General features: G+C 42.0%; 1 protein-coding gene across 2 annotated transcripts in view; it reads right to left on the reverse strand.

Moving 5' to 3' along the window:
• Positions 1-299: 299 nt before the first annotated feature.
• The window catches only part of USP22 (ubiquitin specific peptidase 22), a 261,088-nt gene continuing 241,055 nt past the window's right edge, over positions 300-20,332 (reverse strand). For both annotated transcript variants that reach the window (XM_069084712.1, XM_069084711.1), the window contains 6 exons: positions 14,087-14,245; positions 9,057-9,183; positions 8,049-8,140; positions 6,485-6,547; positions 5,558-5,707; positions 300-950 (listed from right to left, as the gene is read on the reverse strand). In XM_069084712.1, coding sequence (XP_068940813.1) covers positions 908-950; positions 5,558-5,707; positions 6,485-6,547; positions 8,049-8,140; positions 9,057-9,183; positions 14,087-14,245 — 634 coding nt within the window. In that variant the 3' untranslated portion in view covers positions 300-907. The remainder of the gene's footprint in view (positions 951-5,557; positions 5,708-6,484; positions 6,548-8,048; positions 8,141-9,056; positions 9,184-14,086; positions 14,246-20,332) is intronic.

Here is a 20,332-nt window from a genome sequence, read left to right on the forward strand (position 1 = left end):
AAAAGGAAAAGGAGTCAAGGCCACTTTTCCAGCACAAACACGCCGATTCTTTCATCTTGCTGATAATGACATTTGTGAAATTCATTGTCATGAAAAAAAAAAAAAGAACAAAAGGAAAACGTGAGAAAACACCAATTTTTAGAAACCAAGCTGAAAACTGAGGGCTCAGAGCAGGGCCTGTGCTGATGCTTGGTGGACAGTCCAGGGCCAGGTTACCTGGGGGCAGACAGGAAGGAGCGAGGCTTCCGTTTCACAAGCCAGGCTCTCCTTTGGGATTGCTGAAAAAACAGAGCCTAATCGTTTCATACTGTATTTATTTAATAACTAAAATTCACAAATAAAAAGATACTTGCAAAGTCCTTTTTCTGTTGCGTCAACCCTATCTCCTCCACTTTACTGCTTTCAGACCCATAAGCGTTAAAAAAAATGGGCTTGGATTTTTTTAAACCTTTTTTTTTTAAACTTATAACTGTTATATGATTGGTCAGTTGGAGCTGAAGCACCAATGGAGAAGATGCTTTATGGAGATGAGGGTATATCCCCGCCTTCCCACCTTTTTATTTTAAGGAACATTGGAGATGTGCCCATGTCAGGACTCCTCTGCTCCCATTCCCCCACCCAGAACATTCCTTTTAGTTTGTTTTCCTCTTTTATGAGACTGACTTTAGCCTCTTCCCCCTCCCCCCCTTTCTGTCCATTCAAGACCATGTGGATGTCGGACACTGTTCATTCTTCCTCCGACAGGCCCATGTGTGGTCATCAAGTAGGTCCTAGTCCACAGCTCAGTGCTTGTTGGTGCTTATTGTGGTATGGGCTTTTTTTTGTTTTTTTCATTTCAGGTAGGTCTGCGTGTCATTACAGAAGGCTTGCTTGATTCCTTTGACTTCTAGAGAGCTGTTGGATAAGGCTACTCGTACTCCAGGAATTGTTTGTGATAGAACAGTAAGTACCTGGGGAGGGAGAAAGGAGGGTCAATTTTATCTACTGGTTCTTTAAAAATCAACAAAAATCGCTTAAAAAGCCCCAAGTTGTTCATTCTGAGAAACTGCCATGATTCTAGAGACAGCTTTTGCTGACCCCGAACAAGCAGGTACAAAAACGCCACTTGGTTTTCGTGTTTCCTTTAGAGAGAGCCCCTGCCAGGAGTTTAAGCCGCCCTCCTTATGTCCCATTGTCTCAGATTGTCTTTTTAAAAAAATAAGTCATTTTCAACATTCATTTAAAAGAAAACTGACTTCCAAATTCTCTCTCCCTTCTTCCCAACCCAGTCACTGAAAAGGTAAGCAATACAATATCAAAGATTTACTCTTAAGTGTCCTGTCCAGCAGCTGGAGAGCCCTGTTGTTTTTTTTTAATGTACCTGTAAATATTAGCTGACTGGTTTCTTTACATTTGAACTAGTTAGGTGGATGGAGGAAGAAAAGATATAATGATGCTAATTTTTTCTCCCCATATATACAGAATCTACTTGGAATGTTAATTATAGTAAAGGGCTGGGTGGGAAAAACTCACTTTTTTTTTCAACTCATACTAACCATAAAAAGGGGAAAACGGGAAAATATATATATATATATATTTTGCTTTTTGGAGGGCAGCTGAGGTTAAGTAACTTGCCCAAAGTTACATGGCTAGTTTTTTTTGTGTGGATGTTAAGTGTCTGAGACCAGAACTGAACTCAGGTCCTTCTGACTCCGGGCTGGCGCCACCTAGCTAACCCAGAAAAAATAATTTTAAAAGACAAAGTACCTTTATGCATACAAATGCACCAACTTTTGTGATTATTCCATGCTAAAATCAAATGATTTTTTTTCCCTCAGCATTAATCAGAAAAAGGTAAGATTAGAGGTGGTTTTAGATAACTCATTCTTGAGGGGAAAAAAGTTAATGACGTTTTTGAAATCACATAAAAATATACTGAAAAATTTGTTTGATCCTCAAGTTTGCCATCATTTCCACAAACGTGATAATGAATGTGCCCAGGGTAACAAAAATAATGAAGCAAGATCTGAATTGAGGTCTTCTGGACTCTGTGTTCAGTTCTCTACCTGTTCTGCCACACCAAGCGGCTTAGCACTGAGGCCACAAGGAAGCTCAGTCACCAGGAGGCAAGGCAAAGTGCCTTAAGATAAGATTCCTGTGGGAAAGCTGGTATTTTTCTGACTCCGATGTTGTTGTCACAGCACACAAAGCACACTCTTTGAAACATCTATTCATTCTATGACCAAACATTAAAGTGGAGATGGTGTCCTAATGCCCAAAGGCTTCCACCGAGGCAACAATGGCGAGAAGGGTGCCAGAGCAGCACTCTTCCTCAGCCTCCTGCTGACTGTTGCATAAAGTACCATCTTAGCTCTAATGCTCATGTGGCTTCTATCACCAGCATGACCACCTTTCCCAGAGCCCATCTCCACCACCTGTCAGTTCCACATCCCTGACTCCCACAACTAGCAGCATCTCCACCTTGAGCATCCACACTCTGTGCAGACCTCCATTTATCTCTAGACGTATTCACATCTCCCTCTCTCCTCTCTTTAACTGTCCTGTCTTTAACCTGAGACTGGTCAGAACCTAGATATCATCGGACCTTCTTCCCAATGTTCCCATCCCTTTCGACGAGTGGCACCAGATTTCCCCCACCTTCTCCTTATGCATTCTCCTTTGCCTCCTCCCTTCCATTACCACCCTTCCTTTCTTCCACAATAATCTGGCCTTTTTTCTTCTTGTCTCCTTTGATGCTACTCTATTCAAGGAGCACATGTTACTCTATCCCTAAAATGACAAAAGTCATCTTTACCTAGCAGGTCTCCCTATCCTCCCGCCCGGCCTACAAAATCCTCCTCAAATATTATTTTTATCACATCCCTCCTTTGACTCAAGAATCTACAATGAATTCAAATACCGTCTCTGCTTGTCTTCAAAGCCTCTACCAACTGACTGCTTCCTATGCTAACAAACTTATTCTCCCGAACCACAGACTCTATTCCAATCCAGCAAATCCGCTTAAAGACCAATTTTCATGACTGGCTCATTCATTTGCTGGTCATTCATCTTGCTTGGAAACCTTTCTCTCTCATTCTTTTCATTAATCTGTGTTCTTTCCTTAAACCTTATTTCACCAAGGGAGGCTTCCATTGGGCTTGTGCCATCAAAGTGTCCTTTTAGGACAGACGTACTCCACTGGACCCTATGGGGGGCAGCACAATGCAGTGGGCAGAGAGTCATTCACAAAGCCGGGAAGATGTGAGTTCAAATTCTGCCCCCTTGCACACACTGATGGAGTAACCCGAGTCACTTAGCTTCTCAGTGTCCTTGAGGACTCTCTAAGACTAAGTCATCAAGAAGGTACTACCTACATGAGTAAAGAGATGGTCTTTGTCTAGGAGTACCCAGTAATAAGTGGAAATAACAGGCCCATTGCTTATCCCGAACACCTACTCTAACATGCTTTCATGTTTTCCCATGTATTGACATATGGTATTTATCTTCAACCGGCTTTTATAAGCAAGACCATAATTCTTTATTTTTGATCTTCCTTCTCAATCTCTAGAACACCAAATTTCATCTAAAAAAATTAAATATAAAAGGGATAAATGTAAATTCCTATACTTGGGTAAAAAGCAAACAACCAAACAGCCCTTGTAAGCACAGGGCACAGGCTAGGCAGCAGTTCCTGGGAGAAAGACTTGGGGGTTTTGTTTTCTTCCAGCCTCAGTTAACAATGTGACTCAGTAAACAGAACCTCCAGTGTGCTGATGATGGGATCTCAGGAGGCACCTGAGAAGCACCACGTGCAGAGTGAGATGCCACCCTGTCCTCGCCCTGGGTCAGACAGCTGGGGGGCTGGGCTCATCTCTGAAAGCCACATTTTGGGAAGAACACGTGATAAGGAGGGCCAGGGGAACGACCTGGTCCTTCAGCCCAAAGAAGAAAAGCCTGGGGCTGGGGGGGAGGGGAGGAGAACAGCGTCACTGCTCTCCCCAGGGGAGTGAGCATCAAGACTTGCTTTGCTTGGACCGACAGGCAGAACTAGGGGCAAATGACAGAGATTGCAGTGAAGGAGATTTTGGTTTTAATATAAGAAATGAACACGTGTATGGACAATAAGAGCCGTCCCAAACTGGACTGGGCTCTGTCAAGAGGCAGCCATCTCTGTGGATGGGCGAGCATGGTGGGGGGTCCTAGATTTGACTGAGTGACCTTTAAGGGACAGTCCACCCTGGATATTCTCAGACTCCCACAGAACACTCAGCACACAGTATATGGTTAACAGAAGGTGACTGATCTGCCCCCCTTCCATTCCTCTCTAAAGTGCATCTTTGTTCCATGAACTAAAGGGAAGGCTTTGGAACAAAGACTTGTGAGACTGAAACGAGAACATTTTCGATTTTAAATTTAAAGGACATGGTCATCTTTCCAGGTCAGGAACTTTTAATTTGAAAAATCATTAGTGAGATAAATGTGAAGAAACAAAACACGTGGCACCAGCTCCGAGTTCCTGTGCATCCCTGCCTGGGTCTCACCACCTTCAGCAGGGAGAGAGATTAAAAGGATCTTTGGACTGATGTAGCAAGCCTTCTAGAGACCTGCGAGGGATGTAGCACAAAGCAGACAGAGCATGGACATCTGCTCCAAGCAGCGATTAAAGCATGGAGCCCTCATCCAGGATGGCACTGACAATAACCTCCCAAGCCCAGCACGCTGTCAGCTTGAAGCAGGATGTTCAGATTCTCTGAGTTGGTACAAGTAGGCACTTGTACCTACTTTCAGGAAGAGGGCTTCAGGTGCTGGGTTACTGACTGCCATGGTCAGTCTGACAGGGGAGGGGCTTGTAAGGGAATCTTCTGGTTTTACTCACAGTTCTGCTTTCAAACTGGTTTGCTGAAGGTAGCTGGAGAGTCTTTGGACTATAAACAAATGTGAAAAATCTGGGATCCCCTGCACAGATCCACAGACTATTAGAATTGAAAGGATATTCGAGAACATCCAGTCTACTGTGCCAGAGATTTAAAGACTATGAAACTCAGACCCAGTGATTTGCTAAGGTCACCATTAACACAGAGCTCTTCTTACGGGACCCTGCCATCTCCCTAAAGGTGAAACAGGTGACAGACTGGATCCTGGGCCGCAGAACTAAATGCAAAAATAAAAAGAAATAAAAAGAGTTCCCCTGCAAGTGCTTCTCAGGGTTTATTCTGTTTTATTTAATGGAGATCTCTCTCATCTGAGAAAAACTATTTAAAGTGCAGCCAGATAGTGACTTTTGACCCACACTGTATATGCTACCATGACTTAGGCAATCCATTTAAAGGCGTGTGTCTGGTATTTCAGTCATTTTCTGATGTTATGTCACATCAAATACTTCTCCTGTCACCAGAAATATCTTAAGGGGCATCATTTCCAGACTGGCCTTTATTACTTTAGGAACCAAAGGGTAATAAACCTTCTATGATTTGGATAAAATGTGAAGCTGCTTTAGATCCAGAAGGACACAAGAGGAAAAAAAGCAGTTATTGTATCCCTTTTGTCATTTCCCCCAACCCCTCTGTCCTAGACATACCCTTCACTGTCTAGAACATCCTTAATGCTAGCCTTAGTGATGATGGCATCATCACATTTGAACCACTGGTCCTTGTGTTGCCGAATGAAGCTGGTATAGTGCCCGCTCTCCAAGGTTCCTTGGTGATTAACTACTGCAAACAAGGAATACCTGGTGGGGGGAAAAACAAAATGTAATTAACTCAGCTCCAGTATCAATAGAAACCCTACGATTTGGGGGGAATTATAGGCCTGTGTGTGTAAAGAAACCTGCACATAAATAAGCTATCCTATGGTCCTATAAATATTTAAAACCACATGAATTATAAGTGGCGGGCAGAAAGCCATGGTAAAGCAGCCCAAAGAAAAATGGACCTATGCTTGGTGCCACTTGCTTGCTGCCTAAGGTCAGCTGTGCAGCTGGATTTTGCATTCACATTAGAACACGTGGCTTTACCTGCTTCATGTGAAATAAAAATGAATAGTAGTAGTAGTATAACCTCTTTTTTTCCAAGGGATTAAAAAATGTTGCCTCATTCATTTTCACAATACCTATGAGAGGAAAAAGGGAGGCAAACAGTGAAACCAGAAGGAATTAAAATTCTAGTCAGGTTAAAAAAATGTGAACCTCTCCAGTGACAGAGCTGAAAAAGGGATCTGGATTTCTCATTCACCTGCTCTTGCCTTGCACCCTCATCAGACTACAAGGAGAGACATTTACAAGGGGCCAATCGGGAAGTCCCATCTCTACCCATGGCTCCAAATATTCAGTATCCATGGTTATTTGCAGGTCAATGAGTTACTGGCTAAAAGCAATGCAACAAGCAGGAGAAGCCTAGAGAAGGACCTGTGCGATTACAAAATATCCAGGAATTCACTTCAGCAGAGCTGAGAGCACCCACACCCACCCCTCCCCCCTCTAATAAAAACAGTGAACCCCATCACTCACTTATTATCATTGCTTAGACTATCCGTTGGCTGCTGGTACTGTCCATTCATTCTGCTCTCTTTACTGTAATACAATACACAGAAGCTCAATTGGACTTAATGTAACAGCTTCCTGGACAAGTGGGCTGGTGGAGGCAGTCTTCTGGGTGGGAGCTTGTCTCAGACCTGGGGCAAGTAAATGCTGCTCTTGTGTTTATAACTGTATGCATACATGTATGTATGTAATGCGCGTGTGTATATGTATGTATGCATATGTATATAATATTACCAAGCTTCCTCCCCCACCAAGAGAGTCTCTTGGAATAAAAGCAACTGTCAAATCTGAATGGTATTAACTATTGGGTCTTGCATAGGAACCACTCCTCCAAAGGCAGTAAAGATTTATGCTGAGCAAAGAACGTCCCTCTTATTTATTTTACCACCAATGTACTTCCTCGGGCACAGTCAGGCCATTTGAATGGGGATAACCCACTGTTGTAAAGTGCTAACAAAATCAAGATACTTGAGAATGGTAACTATATCCCCCCTAGAAAAATGAATTAACTGAATCACTTTTCCAGGCATGGATACTTCTGCTTTGAAGCAGGAAGATAATGCTCACTGTTTCATGGAAGGTCTCCATATTCAGGAGCCAGACAGAATGGACCATTGGGTGCTGAGAGCTTCAAGAAGTCAGACACACACCAATATCCCTAACTTATAGGAGATGATGGTTAGTATCTTCCGGAGAATAAATCTCAAGTGGCCTTTGGTAAATGATGTGGAAAAAAAAAGGAAAACTGAGGCTGTCACGTAAACTATGTTCTGTACTTCCAGAGCCTTCTAACTTGACATTTCTAGGTCAATTCCATCATCTAAATACATGATTTAGGGATGTGTATGTGAGAGCTTTCCTAAAGTCTAGGCGTAACGACCTAAGAAGAGTACTCAAATATTTGTTCTTCATCGATCAATCAAGGATTGTTATGAAGGGGTTTCACATTAGAGGACAATACTAGAGACATGGGAGTGTCAGAAAAACCTCAAACTTTCATAGGAGCCTTATTACACATGAGTAAGTTCTATGCCTGCCCCTCAAGCCCTATACCAAGGTCTAATCATGGCACAGTGGTGCCTCCGGGTTGTTGAAACCTATGACAGCATGAGGGCTGAGAGATCAGACCCAAGCTGAAGTTCTAGTAAATTCAGTAATGGATGGTGCCATCTATTGTCTGGGGCCAGAGATGGTCCTTCCCACAAGGTCAGCCACCAGGGTAAGACTCTCTACATTAAAGAAGTGGCTGTGATCTGCACTGGTGGGAGCCCTCCCCCCACCTCAGTCGATGAAGTAAGAACTTTTGAAAAGTGTCAAATTAAGGGCTATTCAAGGAAGTAAATAGTAAGCAGCTGAAAACAGTATAAAAATACATTTTTTCCTCTTTAAATAGACTTAAATCCTATCATCACTACATCAAGGCGGCCCAATTCTGTGTCACAGCTGTCACTCAAAACAAGCACGATCCCTCTTGCATTCAGAACAATGCCTTGGTCTAAGGAGAATCTAGGATTCCTAAGTACCGTCATACCTGGAGGCCATAAACGGTGTCATGTCCAGCTCCAAAGGGAAGGAGACATATGTAGTGATCTTTCGCCTCAGTTTGGCTGAGTGTTCAAACCGCTAGAGGAACAAAGGGGGGAACGACAAAGACTTTTTCAGACAGCTTACAAGTAAACTCCATAACGATTATTAGGAATGACAGCACTATGGATCAATCACTCAAATTCACTGAGCCTGAGTTTCCCAATCTGTAAAATGTTGGCTAACATTACTTAATTACTTTCCTAATAAGGTTTTGGTGAGGTAGAACTGGAAACCGGAATGTAAATATTGTACTTATTGTAGGAGTGGTTGTTTTATTTTTATTACTACTTATTGGTCAGGCTAGGAGACTGCTTATTTACTGCTAAAAGACCCCTTTCCCTTCTTTCTTCCAATGCTATCTATGGCTCAGAATGATAGTTTCAAGGCAACAGAAACCCAGCTGACTATGCAGGCATAGCCGAACAACAAAACTGGGAAACTTAAAATATGCAAGCAGATGGGAAGCCAAAATTGGCAAATCTCTGGCAATGAGAAATGGCCACGTTACTTCTTTTGATAACCACACAGTTCAACCAAGACAGGAAATTCCTCTGAATTGATTTTATAGGCAAGAGAAAGAAGGATTTTACAGATGAATTGGAGAACTGAAGGCACAGCCTATATTCTAACAAATGAAAATCACACAAATAAAGATAAGCTGAAGACAAATGTTCTCTTAAATGGAGCTTCTATTTAAAGAGGAACTCACAAAGTTTATGTCCTAGTCACATGCCTAGTTAATTATTCTTTGTTTGCACTGTCATAAAAATTCTCTCAGCAAAAGACATGAAAGTAATGAATATAAGTTATCACCTTTGGTTTCTATAGCAACCCTCACTTCACATGTTCATTCATTATTAAAATATACCCACAATAATGGATCCTAGGAGAAAAGGGAAAATCCGGCTCATGGCAAAAATGGGGCTGGTCAGCATTTGTTTGGCAAACTTACTTTGAGATGAAAACAAGCCACGATGGGTAATTTCTTCATGGTGAGCTGTTTGGTAGATTCCTGGTAGCTATGGCAGCCACTACATTTGATTTTGGCACTGCTCCCTAAGTGCTCTGGCCTTGTAAACCTGGAAGGGTCGGAGGTGGCAACAAAGCAGTTATTAGTTCCTGCTATTCAAGGGACACCTAAAATGTTACCTTCCCCACGAAGGTTGCCCTGAAGCCCTGAGCTGGAAATGATACAGTTCACTTCTCTGCATCTCATTGGTCCTCCCCTAAAACACCCACCACCCTCTGCCTTCTGTCACAAGCACACTCACTCGCACCTCCCGGGAGGCTGCTGTGAACATCGCTTTGTATTTACACTGTTAACACATTCTAACCAAACCTCATTTACAGCACAGTTCAACACCTGAATAATGAAACGAACTACCCCACATCTCACTTAACATTGTGTTTTTATGGAACACAATAGCAGGCAATTAAGGACATGTGCCAATATAATTATCTGCATGCATGTTTCATCTCTTCTATAACATTTCAAGGGCTCACCTTTGTACCCTATAACACCCAGCACAGTGTGCCTTACACAGAGCAGGCACTCCATAAATGTTACTGGACTGTCAGTGTATTACACAGGAGGAGTAGATACATTTATTTTCTTCTTTCATTGTCCTCCACCCCTTCTCCTGAGCACAAGGGGACTCAGAGAACAGATAATGAAATGTTTTCTTTCCTCAGGGTAGAATGTTGGGGATCTATGGGTGCAGAATGTCATAAACACTGTCTGAGGCAATCATTTTGTCCACTGGTTTTGCGTAACTGTTTTCTTTGTTACGAGGTAGGGTTCAGTGGGGCACGGTGTAAGGGAAAATGACTGTGGCATCAATGAACTTTTAAAAAATACAAGGCATCTAGGGAAATGATAAAATACACAGTGATTTAAAAAAATATGGCAAAGGATAATGCAGTCAAAACACTATTAGAAACAATGGAGTAGTCGAGTCAGGAATAAGGAAGTCTTCTTGTTGTAAGCTCTTTCATGGGCCTTAAACTCTGCTCTACCATCCTGGTTTAAAACTAAAGACATGATTTTCCTGCACCTTAGGCCATATGCTCTAATTCATCTCAACAATGGACCTGCTACTAGACTCTGGTTCAGGTCCTCATTATTGTTCATCAAAGCCATGGCCTCCTAATTGATCAATCAATAAACATTTACTAAGCACTTAATATGTGCCAGGCATTATGCTAAATGATGGAGCCACAGAAAGAGGCAAAGGACAGTCCCTTAAAGAACTCACGATCTCATGGGGGAGACAGTGGGAGATAACTAACCGAGAGAAGACACGAAACTTATGAAGAAAAGAGGGGACAGATTTCCTGTCGAAAGCAGGGTTTTAATTGGGAGTCCTTACTTATAGTTTGGCCTTCACCTATCTATCCTTCACACGGCTGCCAAATGCTTTTCCTAATGCAAAGTTCTGATCCATTCTGAGCCACTCAGAAGCCCTTAGGGACTCTTTGCTACTATATAAGACACAAGACTAAAATATGAGCTACTTAAGATCTTCCAGTCTGGGTCCTACTGACACTTCTAGCCTCTTTTTTCACTGTGCTCCCTTTCACGAATGCTGCATTTTAGCTAAACTCTTGTTGACTACTTGTGAGCCATTTCCCAAACTCACCCCACTTTCTCCTGCCTCCTTGAGGCCAATACGTTCCTGCTTACTCTTAAACCTTTGTCTTCAGCCCTTCTATGATGCCTTTACTGGGCCACACTCTTCCCATTTTCTTGTAGTACTCGGTTTGTGTGTTTCCTTTTGCCTTTACCAGAATCTAACCTTGCAACATAATTGTTATTCGTGTGTCTTTGTGAGACCGTGCCTTATAAGCCGATGAATTATAAGCTCTCTGAGATCAGCAACTGGTCATTTTTCATCTTTTTATCTCTAGTGCCTACACAGGGCCTTGCACACAGCAGAAAGTCACCTGGAATGCACAGCCATATGTGGATGTTTTGTCATCTTCTTAATTTCATTTATGGAAAAAGGTCTCAATGAGAAAGAGTAAATGAAGCAGAATCTGAATAATAAGCACTGATTCTAACTGTAAATAACAACAAAAATGGGAAAAATATACAGAAAAAAAGTTCTGAATGGGACACAGAAACAAACGTGTCATATGTTTGTTTATTAAAATTAATATATACTTATAGAACATTAATCTATATAAATAGTAAATAACTGAAATTTGTAGTTTCATGTTATAATACTGCCTTTGAATTTTCCCCCCACTAAATTTAAGAATAAAAATTTTGTTTTCTTAAAAGAAAAAAAGAAAACTCTTAGCATAGAAAACTTGGGGATCCAAAGTGTGCTAAACCATCACCTTGTATCAAGTAGATATTTCTCATAAGAGGATTTTTGAACAGTTTTAATAGAGGATAGACTGTGACAGAAGAGGTAACCCTTGAAATAAGTACACTATAAACTGAACACCTACTTCATGGAATACTACCTTGCTGTTTCCTGAACCACAAAGAAAAAAAGATCAAAATCACGGAGAAGCTTTCAAGGGCCAAGGCGCTTCTACACATAAGTTCTGAATTTCTGAAAACAATACTTGGTGATTGAATGAGTCAGGCTGAGAGAATGGGTTTGGAGTTCACCCCAAACTTCGATGCACATGCCACGTCCCCATTACACCTATTCTCCTAGCCATCTTCCTCGATCAGTCATTGAACCTCATGATTCCACAAAACCATAATTCAGTCATTTATATCAATGTAGTACAAATTACTCAGGGGTCAAAAGACTCATTACAGCCGTTAAATGTGGAGGCTTTAGTCTTAGCTGCTTCTCGTGCTAATTTTCTTCTTATCCACTTCTAAAGGGCTTTAAGCCCGTGCCTAGAGTGTGACGGGCAACATAGGGATTGCTCTTCCTGGTGTGGGGGAGTCTATGTTAGGAGAAAGTACAGCACACTGTCGAGCCCTGCAGGCCTCACACCCATCATAGCTGCCCTACCTCGAGTAGGTTCAGAAACACTATAGTCACACAGTCAGACAGAACTCTTTCTTTAAAAAAATCTCCATTAGGCTCTTTGATTGTCAAAAGCTCCCTTTCCCTTTTTAAAAGCATCTCCTAGAGTAATGCACTCCACGATTCCTCTGGAACCTAAATACATATTCACACTATTCTTCACTAAATCAACCCTTCCTACTGAGTTTCAGTGAGAGCTAGTTTCTCACTCACATGGCCTCATTTTATGGACACTTTTATGGTCAGTCTCCCCTCCAATTACTCTCAGTCCATCCCCTCTTCCCCACCTTCAAAACATAAACATAACTGCATGGAGTTTTGCTCAATACCCTAGGTATATAATCAATGTCGGTGTGTCCTCCTATAATTTAGCTTTCTTTGCATAGTACTTAGGACAGTACAATTAGATAATACTTGTTAAAGATAATGAAGTCTTTTGATTACTTTATCATGACTTAAATTAATACATCTTTCATATCTCATGAGACTGAGCATTAGGTCAAAAATCTAAATTTTCTCAATTAAAGTAACATATCTTTTACACTTTTTATATGTAGCTTTAACAGTTAAGAGATTGACACATTCGTTTCAAAAGTAAATAATTGGTTCTGCTGAAAATGAAGCAAGATTAATAAAAAAGGCTTTATTATATAATACAGTTCACATATATGCATACATTGGGGTGGACAGCTACTATACCTACAAATACGGCGAAAAATTCTATTAAGAATCTAACCTAAATCAACTAAAAGGGAAATATGGATATTTTTTAGGGGTGCTTCCTCATTGCATTAAGCCCCCATCCAATAAACTCCAATGGCTCCCTGTCACTTTCAGGATCATATAAAATCTTCTGTTTGGCTTCTAAAGCCTTTCATAATCTGGTTCCTTACTACTTTTCTAGTCCTCTTATACCTAAATACCCGTGCTAGGATCCAACAACACTGGCCTCCCTGTTTCTTGTACAAAACACTCCATCTCCCTACTTTGTGCATTTTGCTTGGCTGTCTGTCCCCGGTGCCTGGAATTCTGACCTTCCTCATCAACCTGTCTTGGCTTCCTTCAGGTACCAGATAAAATCTCACCTTCTGCAAAAAGCCTTCCTTGATCCCTCTTAAAGCTAGTGTCTTCTCTCTAAGATTTAGATCTCTAAGATCTCCATTCTATCCTGCATATATCTTTTTTTGTATATAGTTGTTTGCCAATTGTCCCTGCCATTACAACATGAGCTACTTGAGAGCAAGGAGTGTTTTTTGTCTTTTTTTCTGTTCTTAGGGTTCAGAACAGTGCCTGGCACATCCTAAGCGTTTAATAAATGTTTGTTGACTTGGCTTATAAAAGATATGCCACAGTACAGTGACTGCTGAGATGCAGCATTTAATATATCATGACATTAGTTAAGAATGGAATAAATCTCTCAAACCCTTACTGTAACTTCAATTTGTCCATTTGTCTCATTGCCAATTCTACATTTTAAAGTGAAGCTCACTGTGAAACCATAAACCACAAGTTCTAGAAAAGATCAGACATTTCCCACTTATCTGCAAAAGGGCTGAATAATACTAAGGGGGAGTGGAGGTGGCCATGGAGCCCCCTTAATGGGTCAAAGCTGAGTGAAAATGAAAGAAGCATGTGCTTTCTGCAGTCTGATTTAGTCTTCAGTTCTCTTTAGAGGTGGCCAGGGAAGGCTGGTTAAAAGTCAACAAAGGCAGTGGATTAGGTGATAAAGCCATGCTGCACTGCTTAGGTATACAGAGAATCCCGTCCCCTTCCTTTGGAATATCGCTACCAAATCGGCACAACCAGGTTCTGATAATCAAGTTCAGTCCCTGCGAACCAATGTTCAATCATTCCTTTCTTGCTGGGCCAGTGCTGGCCAGGGAAAGAGAATAACACGGTAAGTCTTGCTTTGACCAACTCCTTGATTTTGTCAGATAAAAAAACCGCTTTAAGGGGGTGTTTCTAAAGCCCAGACCCAATTTCTTACCTCCGCAAGCAGTCTGTGAGTGTGGTGGTTCCGGATACATGGCTTTCCCCATTTACCACGCTGCCATCACTCCCTGGACTAAGTGGCCAGAACGGAGTTGAAGAACCGGGCAAGTCTAAACTGATGTCCCAGAATGGGTCTATCGTTGTAGAAACGCCACTACAAGGGGAACACAAGAGAAGATGACAAAACACAAGGAAATTTAATATTTTCCTCTAGGACTTATGAAAGCCAGTAAGTTTGAGTTGAGAAGACTATAGATATGCTTCACCTCTAGAGGGTGCCCTTATTACACAAAGCATGTAGGACTAGACAGCTGGGCCCAATACTATATTTATACAGCCAATTTCCACTACAGGCTTATTTTTAAATTCGTAAAAAAGGAAAGCCAGAGATCTGGAGAAATTTATTGCAGGTATTGAACGTAGGGTGTAAATCTGGTACAGTCTACAGGTAATGGAAATTCAGTGGTCTAGGGCCAACTGGGGACTTGCTCCAAAACGTGGGCTCTGGTTATGGTTGAGGCTGGTATAGGCAGACACCTGTTCACAGAATCACATGCCTACACAGGTAACTGGTAGAACAATGACACTCAGCAAGGCATTAAGGTCACTGGGAATAAGGCATTTCTGTTGAACAGAAAGCTGAATTTTCAATAGTCAGAGGAAACTCTATTATTTTGCTAAATTCCATAGAATCAAAGAAATGGAATCTGAGGCCCAAAGCCATTAAGTGACTTGCTCAAGGTCACACTGATCACTAATAAATAGCACAGTTGGGACTAGAACCCAGGCTTCCTGAATTCTAGTGCAGTGCACTCCAGAGACATGATAAAAACAGTACCTTGACATTTATGTGGTACTTCAAAGTCTTCAAAGCACTTATCAATTGAACTTAACAAGAACCATGAGGCAGGCACTATGGATAATTTATTTGCAGTTTACAGATGAAACCAAGGCTGAGAGAGGTTCAAGTGATTTGTTTATGTTCACATAGTAACTATTAGAGGCAGGATCTGAACCTGGATCTGTCTTTCTAATTCCAAGCTTAGTATTCTACCCACTATATACCATTCTGTTACTCTAAAAACAAGACATATGTAAGGTCATCAATAGACTAGGCAACAGAAAGTTTAACAGAACGTTCAAGCACATTCAATTTTTACTAATATTTCCCCTCAAGGTGGGTCTTGAGATCTTTAACTGGAAAGTATGTAATCAAATGCCCATGCCGATGAAGTGGAGCATAAGAGCCTGCCGACAAAAGGCCAGAGAGTTTAATGTTCTGCCCTAAGGGGACAAGGAGGAGCCTCCTCTTCTAGACTGCGGCCCTCAGTCCAATGCTTTGCTTCTTCTTTATCAGGCCTGTGGGCCTCTGTCCCTCAAAGTGATCCATCAATGATGCCTAATGAGGAGCTTCTGCTGCGCCTGAGGACCACAAGGCTGTGCTGGATGGGTGGTGCTTCCTAATTAATTGTCCAAAGGACCCTTGACATTAAGAAACTGTCACACTCGGAATGTCTTACAACAAAGTTAAAACAGAATAACACGGCATGGATTTAGAGTCAGAGGATATCAGTTTGAATACACTCTCTGTCACTATCTTTGTGACCTTGGATAAGTCAATGAGCCTCAATTTCCTTGAGTGAGGAGACTGGTCTAGATGGCTTCTAAGGTAACCTTGGGTATTGTAATGCTCAATGAAGATCATTAAAAAAGATGGGCCTTTTCTGGTAATGTCGTTTAGAGGAAATGGAAGGCAGGCCGAGGAGCAATTTGAAGTTGGAAAAAGGCAGATTTCTGCTCGATGAGGAAAAACTACTTTTAACAGTTAGAGCTCTTTAGAAAAGAAATAAATTGTTGTCTGAAGGCAGTGAGTTTTCCCATCAGTGGACTATCCATCACCTGCTGAAGAAGGGCATCCTGTTCTGGGAAAACTGGGCTGGACAGACTGAGGATATCGTCCAATTCCGATTCTATGAGTCCGTGACCAATTAAAGTTAGTAAGCCTATAATTTATAGCAGCCTCATAAGCCTGCAGGAAAGGCTCTGTTTTGATAGTATTTTAACTTTTTCTTCATGTCATTCTCAGATGGGAAATCACACTTTCCTTGAGACAGCCCATCTTCCTTTTGTATGGAATACACATGTTGTTCTCGACTATTGACATCTATGAACTTTCCTGCCCCACTGCTTCAGATATACACTCCTAACAGGAACACCACCACTGAGGAAAATCTCACAAACTGAACCAATGTCGTCTTTGTCAATGTGAACAGTCCCCAATAGTTGTCAAATACTCAACATGTAATTTAAGCTACCAACTTTAAAGAATTACTTATCTTTTAAATTTAGCACAGAGTGGACCTGGAAGGACGATAGTTTCCTGCTGAGGGAACAGTATCTTGGTCTGCAGCTTTAAGAGCTTTGGGAAGACACACCCGTGGGAATGTCTACATCTTATGCATTTAGTAATGGTAACACTTCCATATTCACGGTTGGGTCAAAGACAGCGAAGCGATTCTGGGTTAAATCATAAACTGTTGGAATTCTATTTCTACTTGTGATCAAAATTGAAGCTGAACACTGAATATGTTGTGAATGTTCAAGTCCCACAGGAATTTTATCATTAGCAAGTAAACAATGAAGTCTTACTAAACACATAGACTGTATGAGGCATCATGAATTTTTGCTCTGCTTTTTAAAAACTGACAAAATATTTCCCTATGTATGTATTCTAATGTAACACACATTAACATCAGATCAAATGGTTAAGAAGGAGAATGTGAACTAAACAGGGGAATCTTGAGTGAAAGAGTGGGGATGTGCTGAAATTCTCTTCACATTTATCTTTGTTCATTTAAAAATACCTTAATACCACAGCAAGGTCTTTTTTTTTTTTTTTTTTTTTGCCTTTTGGAGGGCGATTGGGGTTAAGTAACTTGCCCAAGGTTACACGGCTAGTTTTTTTTGTGTGGGTGTTAAGTGTTTGAGCCCGGAACCAAACTTGGGTCCTCCTGACTCCTGGGCCGGCGCTTTACTCACTTCGACACCTAGCCACCCAGCAAGGTAATTCTTAAGGACTTGCTAGATTCCATTCCATTTCAAAAAGGTCAAAAGAGTTTTCTAAAAGTTAACATAGTATATTTTCCTCATTATATAACATATTCTAAAGCCTAAGTATCTTAATAACTTGATTTAGATCCTAAAGTTCTTCTAATCTCAGTCTTCCATCACTAGAGATTCTGGTATAAAGCAACCAAGATGACCAAATTGCAAGCCTCATATTTCAAATAAAAATAATTTCGGTGCACTTTACTCTGAAAACCCATCATCTCGTCAAGTCCCCTTATGGCCCAGTTCCTTTGGTCTTTCTTGCTTACTTTACTTAGGTAGTCATGCTCTAGTATCACAAAAAAAATAATTAAGGAAAATGGAAAAGCAGTAATTCTATCTTTAAACAGAACAGAACACAGCTAAATGTGGGAAATTACGAAATAAAGTCATAACAAAATCTAGTTCCCACAGTGACTCCAAAGACCCTTACTGGTCCATTAAAAGGAAAGATCGATTACTTAGAAAGTGGGAATGAGATTCTATCTGGGGAGGGGAGAAGCTGGAGGAGAAGATGAGAAGGCAGGGAGTAAAATGAAGCCAGACTATTATCTAACAAAGGATTGAGGCAATGATCAATCAGCATGTCAGGTTCCAGGTCAGATACCCAGGGAGAAATGATGGCCAGGTCATGGAATTTTGGATTGTAATGTTCTAAGAGATGACCAGGATGGAAATCCCACTTCCTAAAACAAAGCAGGCAGGAGGAAAAGGCGGAGTAGCACTTAGCCCTAAAAGTCCAAACTGTAGATTAACAGGAAAAGGAAAAAAGAGCCAGAGGGAAGGACCAAGTCGCAAGTAAACTGGTTACAGTTCTTCAATTAGATGCTGAAGACCAAGAGATACAGGTTTTCAAAGAAACCTCTTAAACCAAGGGAACTTGGCCCATAAGGTGTCTTTGATCTGTCCCACGATGTGAAGCTCTTTAGAACAAAGAGCAGGATCCATCCAGTTGGCTAATTCACCTGAGCTCTTACCCGCCGGCTCTTCTCGCAGAGCACCCACCTGAGGGAGGGTTCAATTTCTGAGTTAAAGTATGCCCTCAGACACTAGGTAATCACTTCACTGCACTTTGCCTTAGTTTTCTCAACTATAAATTAGGGATAATAATGGCATCTACCCCCCCGGTTTGTTGTGAGGATCAAAAAAGGTATTAACAATTGGAAGAGTGGTTGGCGTACAGGAACCACAATATAAATGTTGGCTGTGGTCACCATCACCACCCACATCCAAGCCTCACAATTCCTCAGTCTCTTCAACAAGAAGAGAACTTCAACAGATTAAAAGTCCAAACTACAGCTGCTAAATACCTCCAATGTGGAATGCAACTATGCTAGAAGCTTAAGGAGATTCAAAGAGTACTCCGCCTGTTCCCTAGAGCTCCCGTCAGGTGGGGCAGTGGGTAGAGTACTGGACCTGGGAGGAGAAAGACCTGAATTTGAACCCAGTCTCAGACACCCACCAGCTGTGTAACCCTGGGCAGATCACTGAAACTCCCTGTGCCTCAGCTGCCTCGTCTGTAGCACCTACCTTCCAGGGTTGGCGTAAGGATCAGATGAGTTAATATTTATTTGTGAAGGGCTTTGCCAGCTTTAAAGCACTCTCTAAATGTGAGCTGTTGTTCTATCACTATTACTGCTCACACAGCCCCATGGCACCTTACAAGGAATAGGTGTTTAGGCTTCGGCCTAGCTAACTGTAGCCCAGCTGTGAAGCCAGCTCTGGAACCCAAAGCACCAAGGTATGAATGAGGCAAGTCAGCACCTTCTGGATGTGAAACAGGAAGGGCCTAGAGATGAAGAGTCGGAGTCTCAGACTTGGGAGTCACTTCTAGAGCTTCAGAGCAGAAAGGAAACCACATAGATCCGAGAGAGTACTGGATTAGTGACTTAGAACTGTCAGGAACACGAAAGCAGACGAGGGACAAGTTCCAGTTACACTCGAGGGACACTCCTGTCAGCTCTAGAACCAAAGCAGCAGAAGAGGGAGGTGAAAGCATAAAACAAAGACTATGGCTAGGGTAGGATTAGCTGAACATCTCAAGGAAGAGCTGCCCTGCCCTGTGTGCACGGACTACTTCAGGCATCCAGTGACCTCAGGCTGTGGGCACAGCATTTGTCACCTGTGCCTCTCAGCAGCCGGTGGGAAGCTGCATGCACAAGAGCCGTCTAGAAGAGACTCAGAGACCCAGCACTGTGTAGAGAAGCTGGCCAGTGCAGCCAAGAACCTGAGGAACGCATCACAAGTGAGAGGCACCAGAAGGAAAAGAAGATTGTGAAGAACACTGATCCTCCCTCCGTGGATCCTGTATCCAAACCCAGGAGGACAGCAGGCACTCGATGCATCCCACATTAGTGGCTGCAAAGGATTCCAGGGAGAAGCTGCAGGAAAATGTGGCGCTTCTCTGAAAAAAGTGAAAGCAACTCAGAACATGCTGGCTGAAGACCTGGCGTGAGCAGGGACAAGACTGGAGAGAGCGCTACAGCTCAATTCAGAAGGTTGTACAAGCTCCTAAAGGGGGAGGAGCTACATCTTCAGAGAACGGATGAGGAAGACAGTGGACACCCCACCATTCCTTCACAGCTTACAGGAGGGGATCACAGATGCCAAACAAAACTGCCAGGTTCTGCCGGTGGTTAGAGAAGCACTGGAAAGGAGTGGAGCACTGTCTTGTCATCATCCAAAGACTGCTGTCATTTAAGTGAGTGTGACCCCAATCACTGGGATGTGAGAATTACTGAATAACTTCCAAGTGGACGTGACCTTGGATCCTGAAAGTGCCTGCCCCCACCTCATCATGTCTGAGGATCTGAGGACAGTCACACATGGAGGTTACCAGCAGAATAGACCTGTCATAGACAACAATTTAAAGCTAGTATCATTTTGTATATAGGGAACAGCAGAGAATGGACAGTCAGGATATATAAAGAGTCCGTGAGCATGAAAGAAAATGTTGTTTTCTCTGCTAGGGATGCATTACTGCTTTCAAGTATTCCAAATGGAAATATTTACACTCTGATAAACACTCCCTCCTACCTACAATATTATGTCCCTTTCTCTATCTATAAGTTGGGGATTTCTCTAGATTATGATGCTGGAACCATTTTATTTTATTTGTCTCAGATGAATTGTT

This window comes from Petaurus breviceps, unplaced genomic scaffold, assembly GCF_028583685.1.
Source record: "Petaurus breviceps papuanus isolate PSGF00001 unplaced genomic scaffold, PetGlider_PUasm1.0 175, whole genome shotgun sequence".
In the NCBI taxonomy this organism is placed as follows: domain Eukaryota; kingdom Metazoa; phylum Chordata; class Mammalia; order Diprotodontia; family Petauridae; genus Petaurus; species Petaurus breviceps.